The 20,912-nt window shown below is 38.0% G+C and overlaps 8 protein-coding genes across 8 annotated transcripts; 3 read left to right on the forward strand and 5 right to left on the reverse strand.

The window, feature by feature from the left end:
- Positions 1 to 148: 148 nt before the first annotated feature.
- On the reverse strand, positions 149 to 2,168 carry EV154DRAFT_437071 (uncharacterized protein). The gene is made up of 4 exons (XM_051596844.1): positions 2,054 to 2,168; positions 1,787 to 1,988; positions 1,360 to 1,726; positions 149 to 1,298 (listed from the first exon to the last, which is right to left on the reverse strand). The coding sequence occupies exons 1-4, from the start codon at positions 2,054 to 2,056 to the stop codon at positions 416 to 418; spliced, it is 1,455 nt and encodes a 484-aa protein (XP_051461628.1). The 5' UTR covers positions 2,057 to 2,168; the 3' UTR covers positions 149 to 415.
- EV154DRAFT_496287 (uncharacterized protein) lies at positions 2,160 to 3,609 on the reverse strand. Its single transcript, XM_051600136.1, has 4 exons — positions 3,059 to 3,609; positions 2,831 to 3,001; positions 2,652 to 2,771; positions 2,160 to 2,602 (listed from the first exon to the last, which is right to left on the reverse strand). The coding sequence occupies exons 1-4, from the start codon at positions 3,587 to 3,589 to the stop codon at positions 2,483 to 2,485; spliced, it is 942 nt and encodes a 313-aa protein (XP_051461629.1). The 5' UTR covers positions 3,590 to 3,609; the 3' UTR covers positions 2,160 to 2,482.
- A 3,006-nt stretch (positions 3,610 to 6,615) lies between these two features.
- EV154DRAFT_496291 (NUDIX hydrolase domain-like protein) lies at positions 6,616 to 7,590 on the reverse strand. Its single transcript, XM_051600137.1, has 2 exons — positions 7,350 to 7,590; positions 6,616 to 7,295 (listed from the first exon to the last, which is right to left on the reverse strand). Exons 1-2 carry the CDS (start codon positions 7,554 to 7,556, stop codon positions 6,843 to 6,845), a joined length of 660 nt encoding a protein of 219 aa, XP_051461630.1. The 5' UTR covers positions 7,557 to 7,590; the 3' UTR covers positions 6,616 to 6,842.
- A 2,090-nt stretch (positions 7,591 to 9,680) lies between these two features.
- EV154DRAFT_548478 (P-loop containing nucleoside triphosphate hydrolase protein) lies at positions 9,681 to 12,155 on the forward strand. The gene is made up of 2 exons (XM_051604804.1): positions 9,681 to 11,711; positions 11,771 to 12,155. Exons 1-2 carry the CDS (start codon positions 9,693 to 9,695, stop codon positions 12,146 to 12,148), a joined length of 2,397 nt encoding a protein of 798 aa, XP_051461631.1. The 5' UTR covers positions 9,681 to 9,692; the 3' UTR covers positions 12,149 to 12,155.
- Positions 12,156 to 12,159: 4 nt separating this feature from the next.
- EV154DRAFT_437081 (uncharacterized protein) lies at positions 12,160 to 13,532 on the reverse strand. Its single transcript, XM_051596845.1, has 2 exons — positions 12,497 to 13,532; positions 12,160 to 12,434 (listed from the first exon to the last, which is right to left on the reverse strand). Exons 1-2 carry the CDS (start codon positions 13,490 to 13,492, stop codon positions 12,180 to 12,182), a joined length of 1,251 nt encoding a protein of 416 aa, XP_051461632.1. The 5' UTR covers positions 13,493 to 13,532; the 3' UTR covers positions 12,160 to 12,179.
- A 56-nt stretch (positions 13,533 to 13,588) lies between these two features.
- On the forward strand, positions 13,589 to 15,773 carry EV154DRAFT_536276 (uncharacterized protein; the record flags this gene model as incomplete). Its single annotated transcript, XM_051604125.1, has 6 exons — positions 13,589 to 13,604; positions 14,221 to 14,371; positions 14,441 to 14,632; positions 14,702 to 14,731; positions 14,817 to 15,520; positions 15,679 to 15,773. The coding sequence occupies 6 exons, from the start codon at positions 13,589 to 13,591 to the stop codon at positions 15,771 to 15,773; spliced, it is 1,188 nt and encodes a 395-aa protein (XP_051461633.1).
- A 1,444-nt stretch (positions 15,774 to 17,217) lies between these two features.
- On the forward strand, positions 17,218 to 18,805 carry EV154DRAFT_559635 (uncharacterized protein; the record flags this gene model as incomplete). Its single annotated transcript, XM_051605560.1, has 5 exons — positions 17,218 to 17,384; positions 17,454 to 17,548; positions 17,609 to 17,640; positions 17,706 to 18,061; positions 18,127 to 18,805. 5 exons carry the CDS (start codon positions 17,218 to 17,220, stop codon positions 18,803 to 18,805), a joined length of 1,329 nt encoding a protein of 442 aa, XP_051461634.1.
- Positions 18,806 to 19,269: 464 nt separating this feature from the next.
- Positions 19,270 to 20,601, reverse strand: EV154DRAFT_559636 (uncharacterized protein; the record flags this gene model as incomplete). The annotated part of the gene is made up of 4 exons (XM_051605561.1): positions 19,270 to 20,017; positions 20,083 to 20,438; positions 20,518 to 20,535; positions 20,596 to 20,601. The coding sequence occupies 4 exons, from the start codon at positions 20,599 to 20,601 to the stop codon at positions 19,270 to 19,272; spliced, it is 1,128 nt and encodes a 375-aa protein (XP_051461635.1).
- Between the last annotated feature and the right edge of the window lie 311 nt (positions 20,602 to 20,912).

Genomic DNA, 20,912 nt, shown 5'->3' on the forward strand with positions numbered 1-20,912 from the left:
TTGCTTAATTGACAGTTGCTATGATACAGGTGGAGGTTAAAGATCGACACAGGCTACAGACACCGCGGGTCAAGTTGTAGACAGTTACGTTAGTTGGGTGCAACGTGTGACATCTGACAGCATGAATCAAAAGAGAAGTGGCTTGTAATTTATGGTACAACAGGAACGTAGCAGCATTTTATTATATTTAAACAAGAAAAAAAGATTCGATATGAACATGCGGGGTGGTGGTAGTGTGTGAGTGAGATAGAGTAGTGTGTGAGTGATTGAGTGATTTTGTGAGTGTGGGGAGAAAGATTTAAAAAAAAAAAAAGTGTATATAAAATGGGAAGATGAATGTTTGGTGTGTTAAAATCAAATTTATGTACTAATTATATATGTTTTTTTTTTCTTTTGAAGGTTTTATATCTATTTTTTAAGCCTTGTTCTTCTTCTCCTTCTTCTCCTTCTTTTCCTTTTTCTCCTTCTTTTCCTTCTTCTCCTTCTTTGCCTTCTTAGGGGCCTTCTCTTCCTCATCGTCAGAAAGGGCTCTCTTCTTACCAGCAACGACAGCAACAGGAGCTTCCTCCATATCCAAGTCCAAATCATTCATAACCTTCTTCATGACGTCAATGTTCTTCTCGGGAAGAGCACCGCTATCGAAGAATTGAAGACGTTCCTCAACTTGCTTCTTGAGTGCTTGACCGAACTTATCAGTGGGGTTATCAGAGAAACAATCGATACGAGAAGCGATTGTACACTTATTAGCAAGATAACGAGAGATACGACCCTTGTTCTTTTGACCGGCACGACCAATGAAAGAAGAGTGGTAGATTAAACCGTACTTGGGAGTGTTACCCTTAGTCTTCAAAGCTCTGAAAAGAGCCTTTTCAGCACCCAAAATTTGGAGAGTGGAAGCAGGGTATTTAGACAAGTTAGTTAAAGAACCGGCTTGAGAGATCAAACGAGCACCAACAACTTCACCAATCAAAGCAGCCAAGTTAGGAGCAACATAGTTCATCTTGGTGACAAGATAACCGTGGAGCTTCTTACGGTATTCAGCAAGACTGATGACACGGTCAGCAAAGTTTTGGATGTTGATCATATCAATGGGAGAAATATCAGTACCCATGGAGGCACGAGCGGCATCTAAGATTTGTTGAGCAATAGCTTCATCACCATCGACGATTTCAGCCATGGCTTCAATGTTCTCTTCAGAGAGATCAGACTTGTTCTTGACGACCTTGATAAGCTTAGCGTATTTGTAGTTATCGCTAACAATCTTGACCATCTCGGGGAAATGCCAAGAGTACCATTCTCTGCACGAAGAATATATATGAGTAAACTGCAAAAATATTACATAATATATAAGGCACTTACTTGACACGCATAGCAAAGGTGTTGACATCCTTGTCCATTTGATCCAATAAAGCAATGGCTTGAATGATCATGTTATCGGCACGGTTAACATTGAACTTGACCTTACAACGAGAATAACTGTGACCGAGACCGAGTTGAGCTCTTTCTAAATCACCAGACTTCAATTGACCCAACAACTTGTCGGCCCAAAGACGAATGCCACGGATCAATTCCTGAACCATTTCATCGGAAACACATTCAACCTTGAGTTCGGCCTTGATGGCACCAGCCAAGTTCTTTTCGGTGACACCGAGAACAACCTTTGACTTTTTATCAGCCTTGGGAAGGTTCATTTCCAAGAAAGCCTTTAATGAAGGGTTAACAATACCTGAAAATAGAAAAAGTTTAGTATGTTTTTTTTGACACATGTCAAGGAAAATTTTTTTACCTTCAGAAATATCGTTAGCATTCTCTAAAGCGTCAGCAGCATTCTTGAAGGGAGCAAAGGACTTGAGCTTGAGCATTTTACTGAACTTGGAGAGATCAGCAATGGAGTTTTGAACAGATTCCAACTTGGATCCGATCTCTTCAGATTGAAGACGCTCAAAAAGAGAATAGCCGGAGGCTGTCTCGAACAAAACGTAGTTGACCTTTTTATTAGCGTATTAGTGTTAAGTTCTAGTATTATTACAGACTAATATGTTATTGTGATTACCATTTAAGTTTTATTAAATAAAAGAAGAAGTTCCAAAATATGAAAAAAACTTTTTGTTGACTTCTAATTCCCTCTCAAAAAATTACGCAAAGAAAAAAAAAAAAAAAAAAAAAGGCAAAAAAAAAAAAAATAGGACGTGGTGGCGTTCTTCGGACTGTTATTCTTTATTTACTGTTTTTGGTGGGATTCGTGGTTCTATTTTATCATTTTTTTTGCATTAATAACACCCCCCAACTTACATTCTATACATCTTTGTATACTACCTTGCGTTTAAGTCCTCGATACTGTGTGCTTTTTGTATTTTGTATTTCTTTATTTTTCCATAGTTTAAGCTTGTCATTGAATGGGGTGCTGTGATTACTGATAGTGGAAGACTATGTATAAATACTGAATTACTCTACTTTTTTAAGTAAAAACCCTTAAAATCATCTATACCTTTGTATCATCAGAATTAGTTCTAACAGACATTCTGCTTGGGGTGGAGGATGATGAAGATGATCGACTCATAGCTTCGTCGGTTAATTTCTCTCTTTCTTCTGTTGAAATTGTCTACAAACATCGGTTTTAGTAAAGACATTTTGCTATAGAATGCAGTTACCTTTCTCGTATAATTGGGCGCTGATGTGCGGGTTTGACTAGATTGGCTTGAAGGTGATGCTCTCGATGAGACGCTGGGCGAACGCTTCAATTGACGAGAGTGTGCAGTGGAAATCGATTGCTACACAAATAGAGTCAGATTTGCATTACCCACATTTTTTTATATTGTGTTACGCTTACATTAGGAATGGGCCTATTGGCTCCATTACCCAAGTTTTTTTCAAATAACTTGATACGGGCAGCCATGGGCACATAGGTATCTTCAGATGTCATCTCGGATTTGATGTCGTCTATAGCATTGATGCTTGTTGTCGATTTGTATCTAGGTACTTTGGATGTACCGACTCTTTTCTATTTAACAAATATGTGGTCAATTTGGTGTACACTTGAGTCAAGTATTCTACTTACGGTTATACCGCCCTTTGTACGAATGCCTAGATTAATCTCATCACGGCTAGAAGGATTTGTTTTTTTTTGAAAGGATGTAGTTGCCATCATGTAATGAGGGACCTTTCTGACTCGTCGAACTTCTGTATGCTCTTCTTGCTTCACTTTAGGATATGACTCTCTGGGTTTCTCCTCTACTTGTTCTTTGGGTTTCTCTCTAGGTTGACTCTTTTCTTTATACTGATTACTTGTAGTTGAACTCGTCTTGGGTTCTTGCAGGTGTCGTCTTGGACTGTTCACTTCAACCTTCTTAACGTCATCTTCAGCAGTTGCACTCAGTTGACGCCACTCCCCATTGTCTTCATTCTTGATTTCATAAGAGCTGTACTTTTCCCCCTCATATATCTTGTGTTCTCCAGTACGATTTGGCTGTAACGGGCTATTTCTCAAAACACTGGTTACTGCTGTTTCATTTCTTGGAGGCGAATCCACCAGAAATGACTTGTAGCGCTCAGCATACCTGTTCACAATAGGACTTCCTAGGTCAGACATAATACGAGATAAGAAAAAACAAAGAACAATTATCACCTCTTTGCACATTCCGCCCTTCCTATTAATCACCAGAATTGCGCGCATCACGAGCGCGCCCTCTTTTTTTTCTGTGACTCGATTTGGGTTCGTGTATTCGACACATGTTACACCGTGCGATAGTTAGACGAAACACCTATCAACTTCAGGCACAATCAAAACGCGCTTTGGCTACGTGTCAAGCATTTATTTGGGGTCAAAGATGCCAATCGTACGTATTATATATATATATATATATATATAGGTTGGTAGAGTCACTCAGCATTCATTACACTGTTGAAAGAGGAGCTTATCCAAGGCATTATAACACATTCTTGCAGAAGGTGTCGTATTTACTCCTATTAAAGTGAATATAATCACAATGAAAGTTGTCTTATCGTTGTAAGATAACACTGATCTTTATATATAGCATTTATATACATTGACAGTACGAGAAACATTGAATTTTGTTATTTTGACTTTATACCACCTTGTATCCCGTCCACAGACATATAAAAACATGTTAAAGATAAGGTTCAAAAGTTGGGTATCACTGGAACTGCAGATAGTCCTAGTAGAGAGGTAAATCTATAGTAGTGAGTAGTGAGAAGTGATAAGAATAGCTATTGTTGTAAAGAGCCTATGACTAGTCCTAGTTTTATGTTGCTGGAATAATAAGGAAGCACTTTTGATGGCTTTGATATTGATGCTGTCGTGTAATGTCATTAAAGCTTAGTGCAAAAAAGAAAAAGAGTCATTGTAGTCACCATACATCGAGTATGATGTTTTTACTCATCGACTGATTTAACATGTATACCGACTTAAAACCCTGTTGAGACGAGATCTAATATTTACGAGATGTCTGACTTCGGATGCTTCTGACAGATGGCTAACTGGTAAATTTCGGATATAAATAGAGCAATCTGCAGCAGCAGAATTGCATGATTTATTTTTAGGCTTATTTTGGCCAAGCTAAGATATGTTCAAGCTATTTTAAGGATTTATCATATTCCCGCAGACTGCAATGTAGCAGATTATCTGAGTAACGTGTTAATATACCTCATGTGCTGCTTATATGATGTCTATATATTTTTATGTAGTTGATCTTACAATGAAACGACCAGACGATGCAGCAAACAAACTTGGCACGCCTTTGCCTTCTGATGAAATGGATGATGATACATAATCTTGGAAGAGATAGACGTTATATTTTTGTTACCAAGTGAAATACAGCAAGAAGGGTTCAATGAGCCCATGTCACTTTACAAATCTAATCACTTTTATTTTTGCTTGGATCTTTTCACTCTTTGAACCTACTCCGATCAATTCAGTATTGGCCACTTGAAAACAAGGAGGAAATTTGTTATTCTACATGGGTGGGATACGCCAGGATAACACAAGCCGATGTTTTCTATTTATCAACTTGATAAACTAGTAAGATACAGGACCTATAATAGTATGCAATTACTATTACTATTATCCTGTCACTCCATTTACAGTAGCTATTACTATCTCGTACATCAATTATCTTGTATCGGATCCATTTTTATTCTTTGCTGCTAGGTAGTCTGTTTTGACAAATGTGAATTTTAGGGCATACAGAACCAGTCAGTAATTTTGTTCTTTGTGTGTGCTCTTTTGATTTTTGTAGCGACTAGTAATATAGCTTTGTTCAACAAGCAGCGGAATTTGTTTATGCGACACCGCAAAAACGGATAACTGTTGCTTATTTGTGGATGAGAATACTATTTAATGTGATTTCTCTATGTGTTATATCACCTTAAGTTATGGACTCAATAAAAATTATATGAATGAGCGTTGGTATTTTGGTAAATCTTTACACGTCTTAATGTTCTTTAATTAAACCGCTGCAGGTTCGTGTTTGTGCTTTGCCACTTCATTCAAGAATTCGTCACCAGTCAATTTCTTTGCTCACATAATCATTGTGTTATTTTTATGTTTATGAATGGTTTCTAATTAAATTTAAAGTCGAAAGAACGGTGCATTTTTACATGACGGGTATGAGAGAACCATTATGGCTTTGATATTATATCACCTTCCGCCCATGCCAAGTTAAAAACAAATTATGCAAAATATAAATCCAACATGCATATGAGAAAAAAATTATTTAGTTTGTTTCAATATCCCAGTTTATTTAAATAAGGCAATAAGCGCCCATTGTAACTTATGGACATTACTTTGCGAGACAGATTCATAGCCGGTATCCAAATTCCTGGGCAGATTATTTTAGCTCGATTTGGATTTAGCGGGCAAGCATTGTAGTCCGATGTAATTCAGTTGATTTACTTGGTGTTGATAACACTGGTAACGTGTTCATCTTTTAAAATATCTTGTCAAAGAAGACACATTTTGAGTGTACATCATAGTTTGTAAATAACTTTTGATCAGCCTAATGCATAGGATTCTCCTCCCCTTTGTTACTTGTTTAATTCATAAACAGCAACCCAGGTGGTGTTACTCAACGTGTAACCGATTTTGTTACACTAAATGTCGTTTGTACGATATCCATTTAATTCATATCATTGCATCTCCTTGAAAAAGATGAAAGGTAAAAGAAAACAAGAGACATTTATTCCGATTTTATTCTGAATTGTAATTATTCTGAATTGGTAATTATTTTTAGGAATATATTTTTGTTTTGTTATTGATTTTGCCCCGGTTTATTTCTAAAAAAAGCATTATCACTATAATTATGTATCGATCGAAACCCCGCCAAATTCCAATTTTCTGTTTTTACTTTCTCTAAAAGGCAATTATCCCTTATGTACACTTAAATCTGCACGAGAAAAAAACTTGATGTGTGCGAAAAAAAAAAAAAAAAAAAAAAAAAACTATAAACCTTGAATACAATAATACAAATTCTGTTATCATTGTTTGAAATAAAATGGAAAAAAGTTCTAGCGATAAAAACAGAAATTTAGCCTTTGATGGTTGAGCGGGAGTTGAGCTACATTTTGACGCCCTCACTAATTTTTCACGGTAGCAAAAAAGATGTATACGTTTTGGCAAAACATGTGTCGTAAAGCTAAAATCGGGGCACTAGAAATAAAGCGCAGTTTTCCCGTTGCCAACCTTAAATTTGCGTATGTATGATGAAAGAAAATAAATAATTGTCTTAAAATAATTTTATTATGTTGTCTGCGCGGGGCATGAAAGAAAAACAAAAGAAATGGTATATGTGTATAAATTAAAAATAAAATAAATAAAAATAAAACATCTAAGAGGATATGGTGGTGTTTTCCATCAGCTCTTTCAAGGTTTCGAAACCATCCATCGATTTTTTCTTTGGTGTTTCTGAGTGCATTAAATCTTCAGTGGCTGTAGGGGTAGTGGGTGAAACCTGTACGTCTATTGAAGAACGAGGTGTTGATAATGGGTTTAAACTTGAAACCCGAATTGCTTCTTGAATGTATTCATTATTCTGGGTTGCCAACAAGGCTTCGTCATATGTAAACCAACGACGATCTCTCTTTTGACGTTCGGGATATTTCTTTGCAATTTCATCTATTTCCATCTCAAATATCCAGTGATGTGCTTTGATTCTCTTGTTCGCACGTTCTACGAATATCCCCAATCGTCGAATAATACGTCCTTTGAGCCCTGCTTCTTCCCAGGTTTCTCGAAGTGCTGCGTGTTCTTGAGTTTCATCAATTTCCCATCCACCTTTAGGCTATATATAAAGTGTTAGTATACATATACTAGGCATAAAACAGATCAAACTTACAATAACCCAATGTTCTGGATTTTTGCTTGAGGATATCAATAGAATGCGTTTGCCAGCAGGATCAATCGGTAAGCAACCGGCGACTTGTCTAATGTTGTGGGAGTCGATAACATCTTTACCATGACCATGTCTGGCTTTCTTTGTATACTTGACTTTTGTTTCAATAGGCTCGGGAGGGGGTGTAGAAAGTGCTCTATTATAACTCATATTTATAAATAAGAAAAAAATATGAAATTGTAAGAATAAAAAGGTGTTTGCCCCCTTTATATAGAGACAAATCTATTTTCAAAAAAAAACATTGTTCATTATTTAAATTACCGAATTAAAACCCAGCAGCAAATCAAATATGGTGCAACGTCATACTTACCATAGCCGGTGTGGCAAAGTTAAGGTTCATCACCCACAGGATCTGCTGTGACGGAAAAAGTTTTTTTTTGCAAGTCATGATCCTTTCTAGAATTCTACTCTTTATCCTAGTCAGAAAGATGGTCTCAGTAGAATTCCTAGAATTTCTGTAAATCCCAAACTTCAATTAACGAATTGATCGACATTTATAAATAGCTGTCAATTCTTGGCAAGTGTGAGAGAAGCAACCACGGCTTGGCAATAACAATTACTCATTCTGAGCATTCTTTTTTAAGGAACTGTCAAGTTTCACCAGTTTCTATATCGATCATTATATTTTATATTCCTTGCATAAAGTGTTTTGTATTCATTGCTCAAAACAATTGGTCCATATTATAAACATTTTATACAATGCAGTGATGTAATCGATACGACCGAGTAGCCCTGATCGAGTTATGACTTCATGTAATGTAGTTAGTTACACAAGAATTATTCATGGCCGGGGAGGCCACCAGCTTGCTTAAAAGCCACACCGGGATCGCACCATAGATGGCAACATTTGTCTCCATCCAGCTAGAAAAGCTATTTAGGTAAAATGTTTAAATTTCAATTAATAATTAGTCATCATTTGTTGAGTGATACCGAACAAATAAAAAGGTCATGATTAAACTTTTAAAAAAAGCTTGCTAAGCATGTAGAATATTATAACATAGGAAATCAGGCCCTGTAAAAGTGTAACATTTAGGCATACAGGGTTTATGGTTGGTTGCCTAGCAACACTTACTATGTGTATAGTCTAGTGCTGATTTACATTGGGTGCAAATGTTGTAAACCAAACAAGGACTCCAATTAAAGTGGAGCTATAACCAAAAGAAAGTAAACATCGCTCACAAATATTAGCCTGATACAAACGATATAAATAAAAAGGAGAGCTGAAGGCGTATTTTTGCACTGGACAAGACAGGAAGGAATTGCATATAACGATCCTTCAGGGTACCCCAAATAGCAATGACTCTATTGTTTATTCTGCAAGGCCCAATATCATCAATAAGATAGGTCCGTACACCGAAATTAACGATGAAGTTAAATTGTGATTTCTGCCAAAACTCACAACCTAGCACCATTAACTGTCATCTGGATGCTACCAACACCAATACAAGTCTCGTTACTCGAGTCCAAAGCACCCACGGGATATAAGGGGTTTAACTATTCTTTTCACTGTCTAGTGTTTGCAGTAAAAAGTATGTTGATCCAGAGCTCGCTGTTGTTCCCGTCGTCTCTTAAAGTTTAATTGGCACAACGTCTTCATATCGTCTTCTAAGACCGTTTAATGTCATCTTAATGGTGGCCCAAGTATTCAAATAATATAGACCTACATAATAAATAGCTGAACCCGTGCAGATTGTCAAGATACACCCTTGAACTAATTCGACCATAATATTAACGTACGATGAAATATGAACTAGTTTCAAAAAATTTAATATGTAAACCGTGCAGAAGCAGCTCGGAAAAAATTCAACACTTCTCTGAAAATGTCAGTACTAACGTCTCGGATGTGTAGTTTACCGCCTAGTGGTTATGCTTCGGAATAGATTCACTGAATTTTATATCATATCACCCTGCTTCAATTATTCACCCTTTCTGTTTTCAATAACGAGTTGATCATAAAATAAAAGCAGACTCAAGATTTTTTCATCAATTGCCTAGTTTACTTTGTTACAGCAAGAAGAGTTTAAAAGGATGGGAAGCCCCCGTGCAAGGACACAATCAAGTCAATATAAATTGAGTGCTGCCAGTACATGGCTTGTGAGGGAATGAATGTCAGACTATCAAAATTGAAATGCCAATAAGCTTGCCATATACAGAGAAATAATGTTCAAGTACATATTTGGGTAAATGGAAGTTAAAATGCGGCGAATCAATTAAATGAAAATCTAAATAAAAAAGGACAGAAGAGAAAATTTTTAAGTAGATCACGATCTTTTTCTTTTAAATAAAATGGATGACGACGGAATCTTGTTAAACTTCAGCACACCTTCAGCACCAAAGCCTGTCGTTAAAAAGGCCAAGGCAGTAGCACCAGCTACTTCAAACGATCCCACTTCCGATGCTGCTTCAGCACCAGAAGGCGAAGAGGCAGCAGCAGCAACTGGACTTGCTCCCGGTACCAAAGTTCTCCATGGCAGAGCTCAAATTGCCTCTTCTCTCTTTTCCTCCAACCCTCTCATTCCTACTACCTACCACAAAAAGACACTCAGTACTCGTCAAGGTGCAAGTAATGCGGCCTTAGTCGATTCAAGCTCTTTCACCGGAATCGGTATCGAACCCGATCTTGCTGATCATTTAGTCACGAAATTTAATGTTACCACACCTACTAATGTTCAGGCTAAAGCGATCCCTGTCTTATTGGGTCCTTCATCCTCTGTCAAGTCTATCCATACTGCCGAAGATGTCGATGTTGTCGTTCAAGCCGAGACAGGTTCAGGAAAGACGCTTACCTATCTTTTACCTATTGTCAATCGACTGATTGCAGCTTCTACAGCACCCAAGGACGATCCCAACCAGAAACCTTTTGGAGACCGTATGGTAGGTACTGTTGCTATTATTTTGACACCTACCCGAGAGTTAGCACAACAAGTCTTGGGTGTCTTGACACAGATCGTCAGTCTTCCCAGACCCAAGGACGAAAATATGCGTCGTTTACATTGGATTGTTCCCGGTATTGTTATTGGTGGTGACTCCAAGGCAAAAGAGAAGGCTCGTTTAAGAAAGGGTGTGAATGTGTTGGTTAGTACTCCCGGTAGACTTTTGGATCATTTGGAAAACACACAAAGTTTCGATATCTCGAATTTGAAATGGCTTGTATTGGATGAAGCAGATCGTTTGTTAGATCTCGGTTTCGAAGAAACATTGAAGAAGATTATGAATTATATCGATGATAAGACCATGATGGGTGGTAATGAGAAATACAGAGATTTATTAGTTGGAAAGCAATGGCCTATCAGACGTCAAACAATTTTATGTTCTGCCACACTCCGAGATGATGTCAAGCAGCTGGCTGGTTGGTCGCTTGTCAAACCTGCCTTTGTTAGTGGTACAGACACAAAACGTGATGCATCCAAAGTGTTGGCTACAACGAACGACTATGAAGAGGACGAAGAAATGAAATTCACAACACCCAATCAATTGAAGCAAACATATACCATTGTACCCGCCAAATTACGTTTAATCACTTTGTTGGCACTCTTAAAATCTTGCTTTTATGATAAGCGTACCAGAAAATCCGTCAACAGCAAAATCATTGTTTTCTTCTCTTGTTGCGATTCAGTCGATTTCCATTACGATCTCTTTGCACACGCCGGTAAGCCTATTTTAGATGAGGACTCTGATGACGAAGAAAATGGCGATGACGACGAAACGAAGATCATGAAGAAGGCATTAAATGATATTGTGGGAAAGAAGGAAGCCAAAAAGTTCTCCAAGAACATTACAGGAAACAACAAGAACTTTAAGAGCAATCGTTCTGATGATGTCGCTGGTAAAGAACAAGAAAAGAAGAAGAAGGTGGTCGAAGAAGCCAGTCAGATCAGTACACTTTTAGGCGAGAAGCAAGTGTTCCGTCTTCATGGTGATTTAAATCAACAAGTGCGTTCTCAGACCTTTGCAGAATTCAGTAGAGCCAAGGCTGGTGTTATGTTCTGTACCGATGTCGCCGCTCGTGGTTTGGATTTACCTAACGTTGATCGTATTATCCAATATGATGTACCCACCGATCTTAAGGATTATGTTCACCGTGCTGGTCGTACTGCTCGTCTTGGTAAGGCTGGTGAAGCCACCCTGTTCTTATTACCTAGTGAAATGGATTATCTTGATGTCTTGAAGGCTCAAGACTTACACCCCGAATCTATCACCATGGAAACAATTTTGAAGAACATTGCTGAAAACGGTGATGATTTCCAATCCCCCGCTCAAGATATTCAAAACACAATGGAAAATTATATCCTTGCCGATGAAAGTGTAAGTTGACATTTATAAAAAGGGAAATTATTTGAAAATTAATCATTATTGTTTTTTAGCGTGTCATGTTAGCTCGTAAAGCATTTTGGTCCACTTGTCGTGCATATGCTACCCATCCTGCTGCCGAGAAACATATTTTCCACGTCAAGAGACTTCATTTGGGTCATTTGGCCAAGTCATTTGCTTTAAGAGAAGCACCATCAAATATCCACGAAAGAACAAAGGGTAAAAAGAGAAAGGATGCCAAGAATGAGCGTATGCCTGGTTTAAAGAAGTTTGAAGGCAAGGATAAGCCTACAGGACCCAGAAAGAATATCAAGGATCCCTTGAAGAAGAATTTCGATCATGCGGGTGAATTTGCTATTGCAAATGCTTCCAGCATGATGGATGGTCCTACTACCAAGAAGAGAAAGAAGATTGTTCCTAGAAACTTTTAGACTGTACATTATTATAATAAACATATTCTTTTTATTCTTTTAACTTGAAGGTCACTTTTGAAAAGGGGACATCTAATAATTCACTAGCAATCTCACTACGGCCCACAATCACACCGTTTTCACTCACACCTCCAAAGACACCAGGAATGACTAACGCCTCTTTAGGGATTTTGACAGGCGCTGCATCAATGGTGTAATCTTTACTGCTTACACCGAAAACAATCTCATTCGTTTCAAAAGGATCGCTAGATACATTTTTAAATTTCAGGCATTTCTTTTTCATAAACTATAATTTTTGTGTTAAGGAGGCACTATTTTTCTTGTCTTGGTCCCATTATTTTAAGTTACCTGAACTGTTTGGCCAATTTGAAGATCGGCAGTGGTATCAACAGACATATTGCCTTTACCAGGATCACCACTTGTGATACGGCTGATTGTGACGTTATCGTGGGCAGTCTCATCTTCATTCAGAGGATAAACGCCCAAGTAAAACTCTTCGTCTTTTGATAATTTGGGACCTCCTTGAATCAATTTCAATAACAAACCGGTTGCGCCGCCTTCGTCTAAATCCAAAATGATATTGCCTCTGCAACGTGTAATCTTTACTGGCTTGCCCAAATTCTCCATAGCATCATGGCTGACGGTGACCTTTCCGGTCTGACCGTAAGCAGCAAATCCAACAATGCCCGCTCCCATAATTTCGGTACCCTCAAACAATGTGTATGGCTCACCTGTAACAAAAGGAGTTGAAGCACCAATGATGCCCACTTTGGGAACATCAGGGTAATGATGGTCCAACGATTGAAGCAACTGATCAGGTTCATTATCAGAGACAGTAAAAACAAAGGAAGGCTTTTTATCCAAGCCGGGAGGTAATTCGAAGGCCTGGGCAGGCGTGCTCACTGAGCCAAAATCCTTCCAACCTTTTTTATCAATCAAATCACTCTGAAACTTTAATCTTTCGGTATCATCTACACGACCCCACCTTCCTACTGATGTGCTACGAATCTTGAGTCGGTCCTTACTGTCTTTGATAGTGAAAGGTACAATCTTTTCATCATAACCTAACCAAAGCGATATACCATGGTCAGCCTGAGGTACGCGATCCACAACACCACCCAACAAGACAGTAGGTTTTAAAGTGCTTGTCAATGATTGTGTCAATTGACGGTAATGAGAGAGCGAAAAAGACTTTGACACCAAAACTACGCAAACGTCAGGTGCTTTAGTTGTTAAGGAACCGACAGAGGCCTGTACACATTCCTCTATGCTGGATCCACTGCATGTAACGCTGGTCCAAATAGATCGACTGGTCTTTGGTCTTGAAAAAAGGGTTTTGAACATTAAGAATGTAAGAAGATCGTTCACCAAAAAGAAAAAAATTAAAAAAAGAAAACAAACGCCATGTTATCGGAGTTGATGCATATCGATTTTGATGCCATGGTTTTTCAGTCTGGTGAATTATGCAAGTTGCTGAATTAAGACAGTGTGGCACACAAGCATCAGTCAGGTAATTGATAGCCAGCTTTAATATTAGAGCCTTTCCATGAAAGTCAAATGTTAAAAACAATGAAATGTTCCGAAGTTGCCAAAAAAGGCACGCTGCTATGTTTCACCAATTTGGCCTTATAATAGTGTCGAAATCAACATAAAATAGAGGTAAAGGATAAGTGTGCTTCATGCAAGGATACGCACTAACTGTTCCCACGCACAGTTGGGCAGAGGCAACCCTGACATTAAATACACGTGTAATCACAACTTACCCGGCCTTTGAAATGACATAAAAAAAGCATCATGACAACACAATGTAAATGAAGGGTTTGAACAAGCATTTCTTGTGTAAAAATACAATGCACTGAGTTATTTAACGTACGGTATGCGATAATGAATGACTAAGATATAACTGTCCGTTTTTGATGCTCATCCAATGCCTGTACAACACATCATGTGATGAGAAAGAAAAGTATAACCCCAAACATTGTTCCAACTTTTTTTTTATTTATTTTTTCCTTGCGTTCATTTTTTCTCTCTTTTCCTAGTACTTTATTCTTACATTATGTCTGATATAGTAGGCGGCGGTATGCCGCAGATACCAGCTTCGTATTATGAGAATTTCCTTGAAAGTTTAGCTCAAATTGTGTCTAAACTTTTAACTGATCAAGAAACCGAAAAAGTGCTGCTGTCTATTCGTTCATTCCAAGAAAAGTTGAAACATCTCAGTAGGTATGAACACGACAAAAGTTATAAAGTTTAACAAAGAGAGATCCCGAATGTTGACTATTTTTCTTTTAGTCAGAACTTGAATCGACTCAACATGGAAATCTCTGCCTCCGAAAAGAAAGACCCTCATTTGTGTCGTCATGAGGGAAAGAGTTGTGCACAAAACTGTACCAGAGGATTCATAAAGACCTTTGTCGTTGCATTCGCTGTAAAGTATTTAATCGGTATTTTACCTACTCTCTTGACAGGAAATATTCTCAAAAGGTAAAAAAAAAATCAATGCTTAATGTGCGAGGTGAAATTCATGCTTAATTTTTATAATTATTAAATTAGGCCTGCTATCTTGCGACAAATGGCCGGAAGGTATTCATTGCATATAAATACAGTTATGTCTGCGCTTTTAACACAAAAATATTAGAGATACTGCCGGATTCGCATTATTTCTTAGCACATTCACTAGTAGTTACAAAGGAATATTATGTGGCATGAGACATTTAAGAAAGACAAGTGACGCAAAATCCGATAAATTAAACGCATTTGTTGCAGGAAGTTTAGCTGGTTTAGCTCTTGCATTCGACCGTAATAAATCCAGAAGACAATCCATCATGCTCTATTTGTTTACAAGAGCCCTCCAATTTAACGGTGCCTGGTTAATGAAAAAATGGGCCATCAAGCGCAAACAAGATCACCCCGGTGAAACCAAGTTGGACGATCACATAGCTAAATATCTTTCCAAATACTCGGGTGTTGGTGTCATGATGATCGCAAGTGCCCAGTTAATTTACGCCTTCTTATTCAACTATGAAACCCTACCTAAATCTTACTTTGCCTTCTTATTGACACAAGGTGGATTCAAGACAAATTTCGGTCGTATGGCAGGACGTGTGGCAGAAGCAGTTGGTATTACCATTAATCATTTAGTAGAAGATAAATCTTCGGTAATTATTCCTGCTGGTGTATCGAGTCGTCAATTCGTCTCGCAATCAATCAGTCCCAACATCGGTAACGCTATTAGTCCAAGAATGAATCATCATTTTATTGTGTGTGCGCTTCAGCATCCGTTGACTGATAGCTGTACGGGTAACAAAGTCACTCTTTTCAAAGATCAATTTTTAAGATCTCTCAAGATGTATGTGCCTCTTAATGTCGTAAGTATCCTACCGCTTCATTTTAACACATCACTAATTTTTCTTGCAGATTATGTTGGTTGTATTTAAATTGAAACAATTAAGAAAGAAGTGAGTTATTAGAGTTTCAAATTGTGTATTACATACTTACATTACATCAGGCCTAAAACCGTCTTGCAAAAGTTTGCACTATCTTGCTTGAGATCTACCCTATTCTTGACCATGTACGTTGTCATGGGATTGTCCACACCGTGTGTATTGCGAAATATATTTGGTAAGGATTTACCGTGGTTCTACGCCGCTGCTGGTGCTGTTGGTGGTAGTATGGTCATTCTCGAAGCTCCCAGTCGCCAATTAGGTAAATTTTTATTTATATTATTTTTATTACGGCTTAGTCGCTGATTCGCATATGTAGAACTTGCTTTATATTGTCTCCCAAGAGCATTAGAGTCTCTCTGGAAGACTGCCTTAAAGAATGGCACTGTTAGAAGTGTGCCTCATGGTGATATCATGCTATTCATGGCTTCTATGGGTACACTCATGACATTGTATCAAAATGAAAAGGACACCATTAATTCCCACTATTTGTCCGTCTTGACCCGTTTCTTCGGTGACAACTAATAAAATTAAAACTACTTAATACAGCTATTATGCATGTTTCGCCTTGGTCATTCATTCAAGCACTTTGGTTGCAGCACAAAAGACAATATAATTTTGATATTATACGTGTAAATCGTTTTATGCCAGGAATTTTCTAATAAGCGTACTAGCCTTTAGCATTCCCTTAACCATAAATGATGATCAGAGTGATTGGTCTCAGAAAAGTTTGGAGTCAATAAAACTATCTCCTTCTTCACACGAAATACAAGACATTTACATAAAGAGAAATATTAGAAAAGACAGTGGAATTTTTATTATCATGAAAAAGGTGGAGACTCGCTAGCCAGTTTCTATAAAGAAAACTGCCCAAGTGCGACTGCGAGGAAGTCAGTCTCTGTTTGCACTCACCCACTTTTTATTAGTTTTGATGGCTCGCAAAAAGGACTGTCGTGAAGCACCACAAAGAGTTCAAAACACCATGTTCTCAATTTACGAGCGTTCTACCCGTTGGGGTTTCTTTTATATGAACCAATTCTGACTTACACGACGAGGGATCCATTTCTTCCAAACTCAGGAGTGCACGACCGGCAAGTAGAATGCTGCTTTAAACCACCAAAGACAACTCCCGCTCTTAAGCTAGGGCACCTGAAATATGCTCCAAACGGTAAAAGTGAAGTTGAATTCACCTTCAGCAGCTTGTTAAATAATTTCCCCCAGATCGTTATCTACATACACCGAGTGGGGAAGGTGACGTTACCCAGAACAAATCGTCAGCGTCCAGTATCCCAGCAAAAAAAACCCCCACGAAATCTGGCATATTCGGGAATCATCTAATAGCACCCAGTGGCGAAATACCTAGACGGAACAATCACCCCAAATTGGCACACGATACGAGATACCTTGACCAAGCAACTATTCTGGAGCGCAAGTGATGCCGTGTGACTTCAAGTACAAACACCAAGGATCCACCCCCAATGAAGACTTTTGGCACGAAGAAAAAAAAAGAAAAAAGAAAAACACCCATTTTTTTCTTCACTATAAACAAACAGATTGACGTCGCCATCTGCTTGTGCGTCTGGAAAGCCCATTGTAATCATGCATAATTCTAAAGACGAGCTAAAAATGAAAAAGAGATCCCTCGCTAACAATTTATTTCATTTTTTTAAAAGAGCGACACTTCAAGTCAGTGATCATCGTAACAAATTACAGATGAATACCTCTACCCAAAAACGGTGTCTTCTCCATTTTATAAGAGAACGTGCAACAAGAAAACAACTTTTAAGAGTACTGTCAGCAAAAAAAAAAAACCTTTCGCCAAGCAACGAACAAAAAAAAACAAAAAAATTGTCGCTCTTTAGCGAAGTCTGTAAAACAACATTCTCTGAATCAGCGGAACTAAGAAGGCACAACTACCGATTGCATTCAACAGAAGTGGACATTTTAGTAAATGGAGGTAAGTTAAAGTAATACTACATATTCTTTTAAGCAAATACTAATTATTTATTTCTAATAGTGTCTACAAAAGTTTCACGTAATGATGATGGTGTCTTCCTTTGCCCTTATTGTTCTCTGGGATATACTTTTCCGGACTCTTTAAAAAACACGTACAGAAGCATTCTCAAGATTGGGAAGCAGAATCAACCACAACAACTGATAACGAGAGTGAAGGGGAGCAAAGCTGCACAGACAGTGACACAGAAGTAGATAACGATGATACTGTTGCGGTTATTTTGGATACTGCTATGGTCACACCACTGTCAACTGCTCCAGAAGTAGTCAAAGATAGCTACAGTACACGAGACTACACGACCGCTGTTCTGTCAGCTTTCGATGCATTATCCCAGACTAGTGAAGATAAACACAAAAAGCTCTTAATAGCAGAACTGGGAGATCTAAAACCTGTAGCATACATCGACCATCAAGCAAACGAACAAAACCTCTTAGCGCATTCCAACGTGATAGATAAGTTAACATCATCACATACAAATGAAAATCCGCCATTGTTCCTTGCAATCACGCCAAAAAAAAAAGAAATCATTCTGGGGAGGATATTGAAACCAACATGTCGCCTACAATACGCAATGTGCTTTTAAATAGTCCTTACAAAAAACTATTATCCAAAGCAAACTACATTGAACTGGATCACCAATGTTCGCTTTATTTGAATAATAACTGGTCTCTCAACCCCATCGCAACACACATTGCCTCCAAAATACTTGAAGAAATGATCCTTGTGGAAGCCCATAAGGCATTGCTCGTACTCTGTGGGGAGATCTATGGTAGGCTTCCTACCCTTGATGCTCATCACGAAAGAACCTCCATAACAAAAGGCAACCTTCCCCAAAGTTCTTTGCCTCATGCTGACACTAAATATCCAAACGTGGAGCTATGCTTGATGTATGTTGACAATAGCCAAAAGCTCGTGCTGGGTACCAAGACCATAAATATTTTGATTACATCTTCCATACGTATCGATTGCAATGAGAAACCAGTAGTCGGACCATCAAGCTCAAATGGATTATTGCCAAGCAAAAATTCAAGGATTTATGTCGAAAAAACAAAATTGGATGAGATTGAAAGAATGATCGAGAAAAAAGCCACGTTGAACGAAATTAGTTTGCGTCAAGTTTTACTGCATCCTTTCGATGAATTCTCCCAACTGCGCCAAGTACGATCAAAGTTCGACAAATCATCCACGTATCTTTGTTAACTATTCTCGTCCAAATATACAAATGATTGTCGCTCTGGGTCTTTAACAATTTGGACATTAGTAGACCGTTCTACAAATCGAGATGAGGATTCTACTAATCGTTGTTTTCAAGCAGTATATACACCAAATTTACGGTAACATATGTACACTCCGACTATTGAATTAATTATCATCTTTCACCTTTTGACACATGTCAGATGATATTTCATAATCCACGTAAAACTAATATATTTGTTGAGTTATGGACTGTTATTCTTTTATCCAGGATGTACCTTGCGGAATATTGAAAGCTTAACCAATATGTCGATACAATCTACCCACAGTAGTCATCTTCCCATTTACAATCAACGGCTGTGTTTATTGCGTATAAAAGAAACCTTCATTTTTATGATTAATAACGTTTTTTCCCTTTTTCAATCTGGTTAATGCTTACTCTTATTATTTTTTTGTTATTAGATTTTCCGCTAACAAGTCAATATCCAAATTGTTAAAGGCCTAGAGCGACAATCATTTGTATATTTGGAAGAAAATCTGTAACAAAGATACGTGGATAATTTGTCAAATTTTGATCTTATTTGGCGGAGTTGAGAGAATTCGTCGAAAGGATACAGTAAAACTTGACGGGTACTAATTTCGTTCAACGTGGCTTTTTTCTCAATCATTCTTTCAATCTCATCCAATTTTTTTTTTTCGACATAAATCCTTGAGTTTCTGCTTGGCAAGAATCCGTTCGAGCTTGATGGACCGACTACCGGTTTCTCATTGCAATCGATACGTATAGAAGATGTAATTAAAACATTCATGGTCTTAGTACCCAGCACGAGTTTTTGGCTATTGTCGACGTTCATCAAGCATAGCTCCACGTTTGGATATTTAGTGTCAGCATGAGGCAAAGAACTTTGGGGAAGGTTGCCTTTTGTTATGGAGGTTCTTTCGTGATGAGCATCAAGGGTAGGAAGCCTACCATAGATCTCCCCACAGAGTACGAGCAATGCCTTATGGGCTTCCACAAGGATCATTTCTTCAAGTATTTTGGAGGCAATGTGTGTTGCGATGGGGTTGAGAGACCAGTTATTATTCAAATAAAGCGAACATTGGTGATCCAGTTCAATGTAGTTTGCTTTGGATAATAGTTTTTTGTAAGGACTATTTAAAAGCACATTGCGTATTGTAGGCGACATGTTGGTTTCAATATCCTCCCCAGAATGATTTCTTTTTTTTTTGGCGTGATTGCAAGGAACAATGGCGGATTTTCATTTGTATGTGATGATGTTAACTTATCTATCACGTTGGAATGCGCTAAGAGGTTTTGTTCGTTTGCTTGATGGTCGATGTATGCTACAGGTTTTAGATCTCCCAGTTCTGCTATTAAGAGCTTTTTGTGTTTATCTTCACTAGTCTGGGATAATGCATCGAAAGCTGACAGAACAGCGGTCGTGTAGTCTCGTGTACTGTAGCTATCTTTGACTACTTCTGGAGCAGCTGACAGTGGTGTGACCATAGCAGTATCCAAAATAACCGCAACAGTATCATCGTTATCTACCTCTGTGTCACTGTCTGTGCAGCTTTGCTCCCCTTCACTCTCGTTATCAGTTGTTGTGGTTGATTCTGCTTCCCAATCTTGAGAATGCTTCTGTACGTGTTTTTTAAAGAGTCCGGAAAAGTATATCCCAGAGAACAATAAGGGCAAAGGAAGACACCATCATCATTACGTGAAACTTTTGTAGACACTATTAGAAATAAATAATTAGTATTTGCTTAAAAGAATATGTAGTATTACTTTAACTTACCTCCATTTACTAAAATGTCCACTTCTGTTGAATGTAATCGGTAGCTGTGCCTTCTTAGTTTGGCTGATTCAGAGAATGTTGTTTCACACACTTAGCAAACAAACAATCTGGAGCTCATGGCTTGAAAAATGTGGAAGTCAATAAAGAAGAAAAAACAGAAGAGCGACAACTTTTTGCGAAAAGCTTTTTTTTTTTTTTTTTTTTTTTGATTTGCAGGACGTCTCGCGAAACGCTTTTTTGGCGCATATGACGGAGTTTACAAGTATTATCATTTCAATTACCATACATAGACTTATAGACGGTCGCCTTTGGCCCTC

This window comes from Mucor mucedo (assembly GCF_025094135.1).
Source record: "Mucor mucedo strain NRRL 3635 chromosome Unknown EV154scaffold_12, whole genome shotgun sequence".
In the NCBI taxonomy this organism is placed as follows: domain Eukaryota; kingdom Fungi; phylum Mucoromycota; class Mucoromycetes; order Mucorales; family Mucoraceae; genus Mucor; species Mucor mucedo.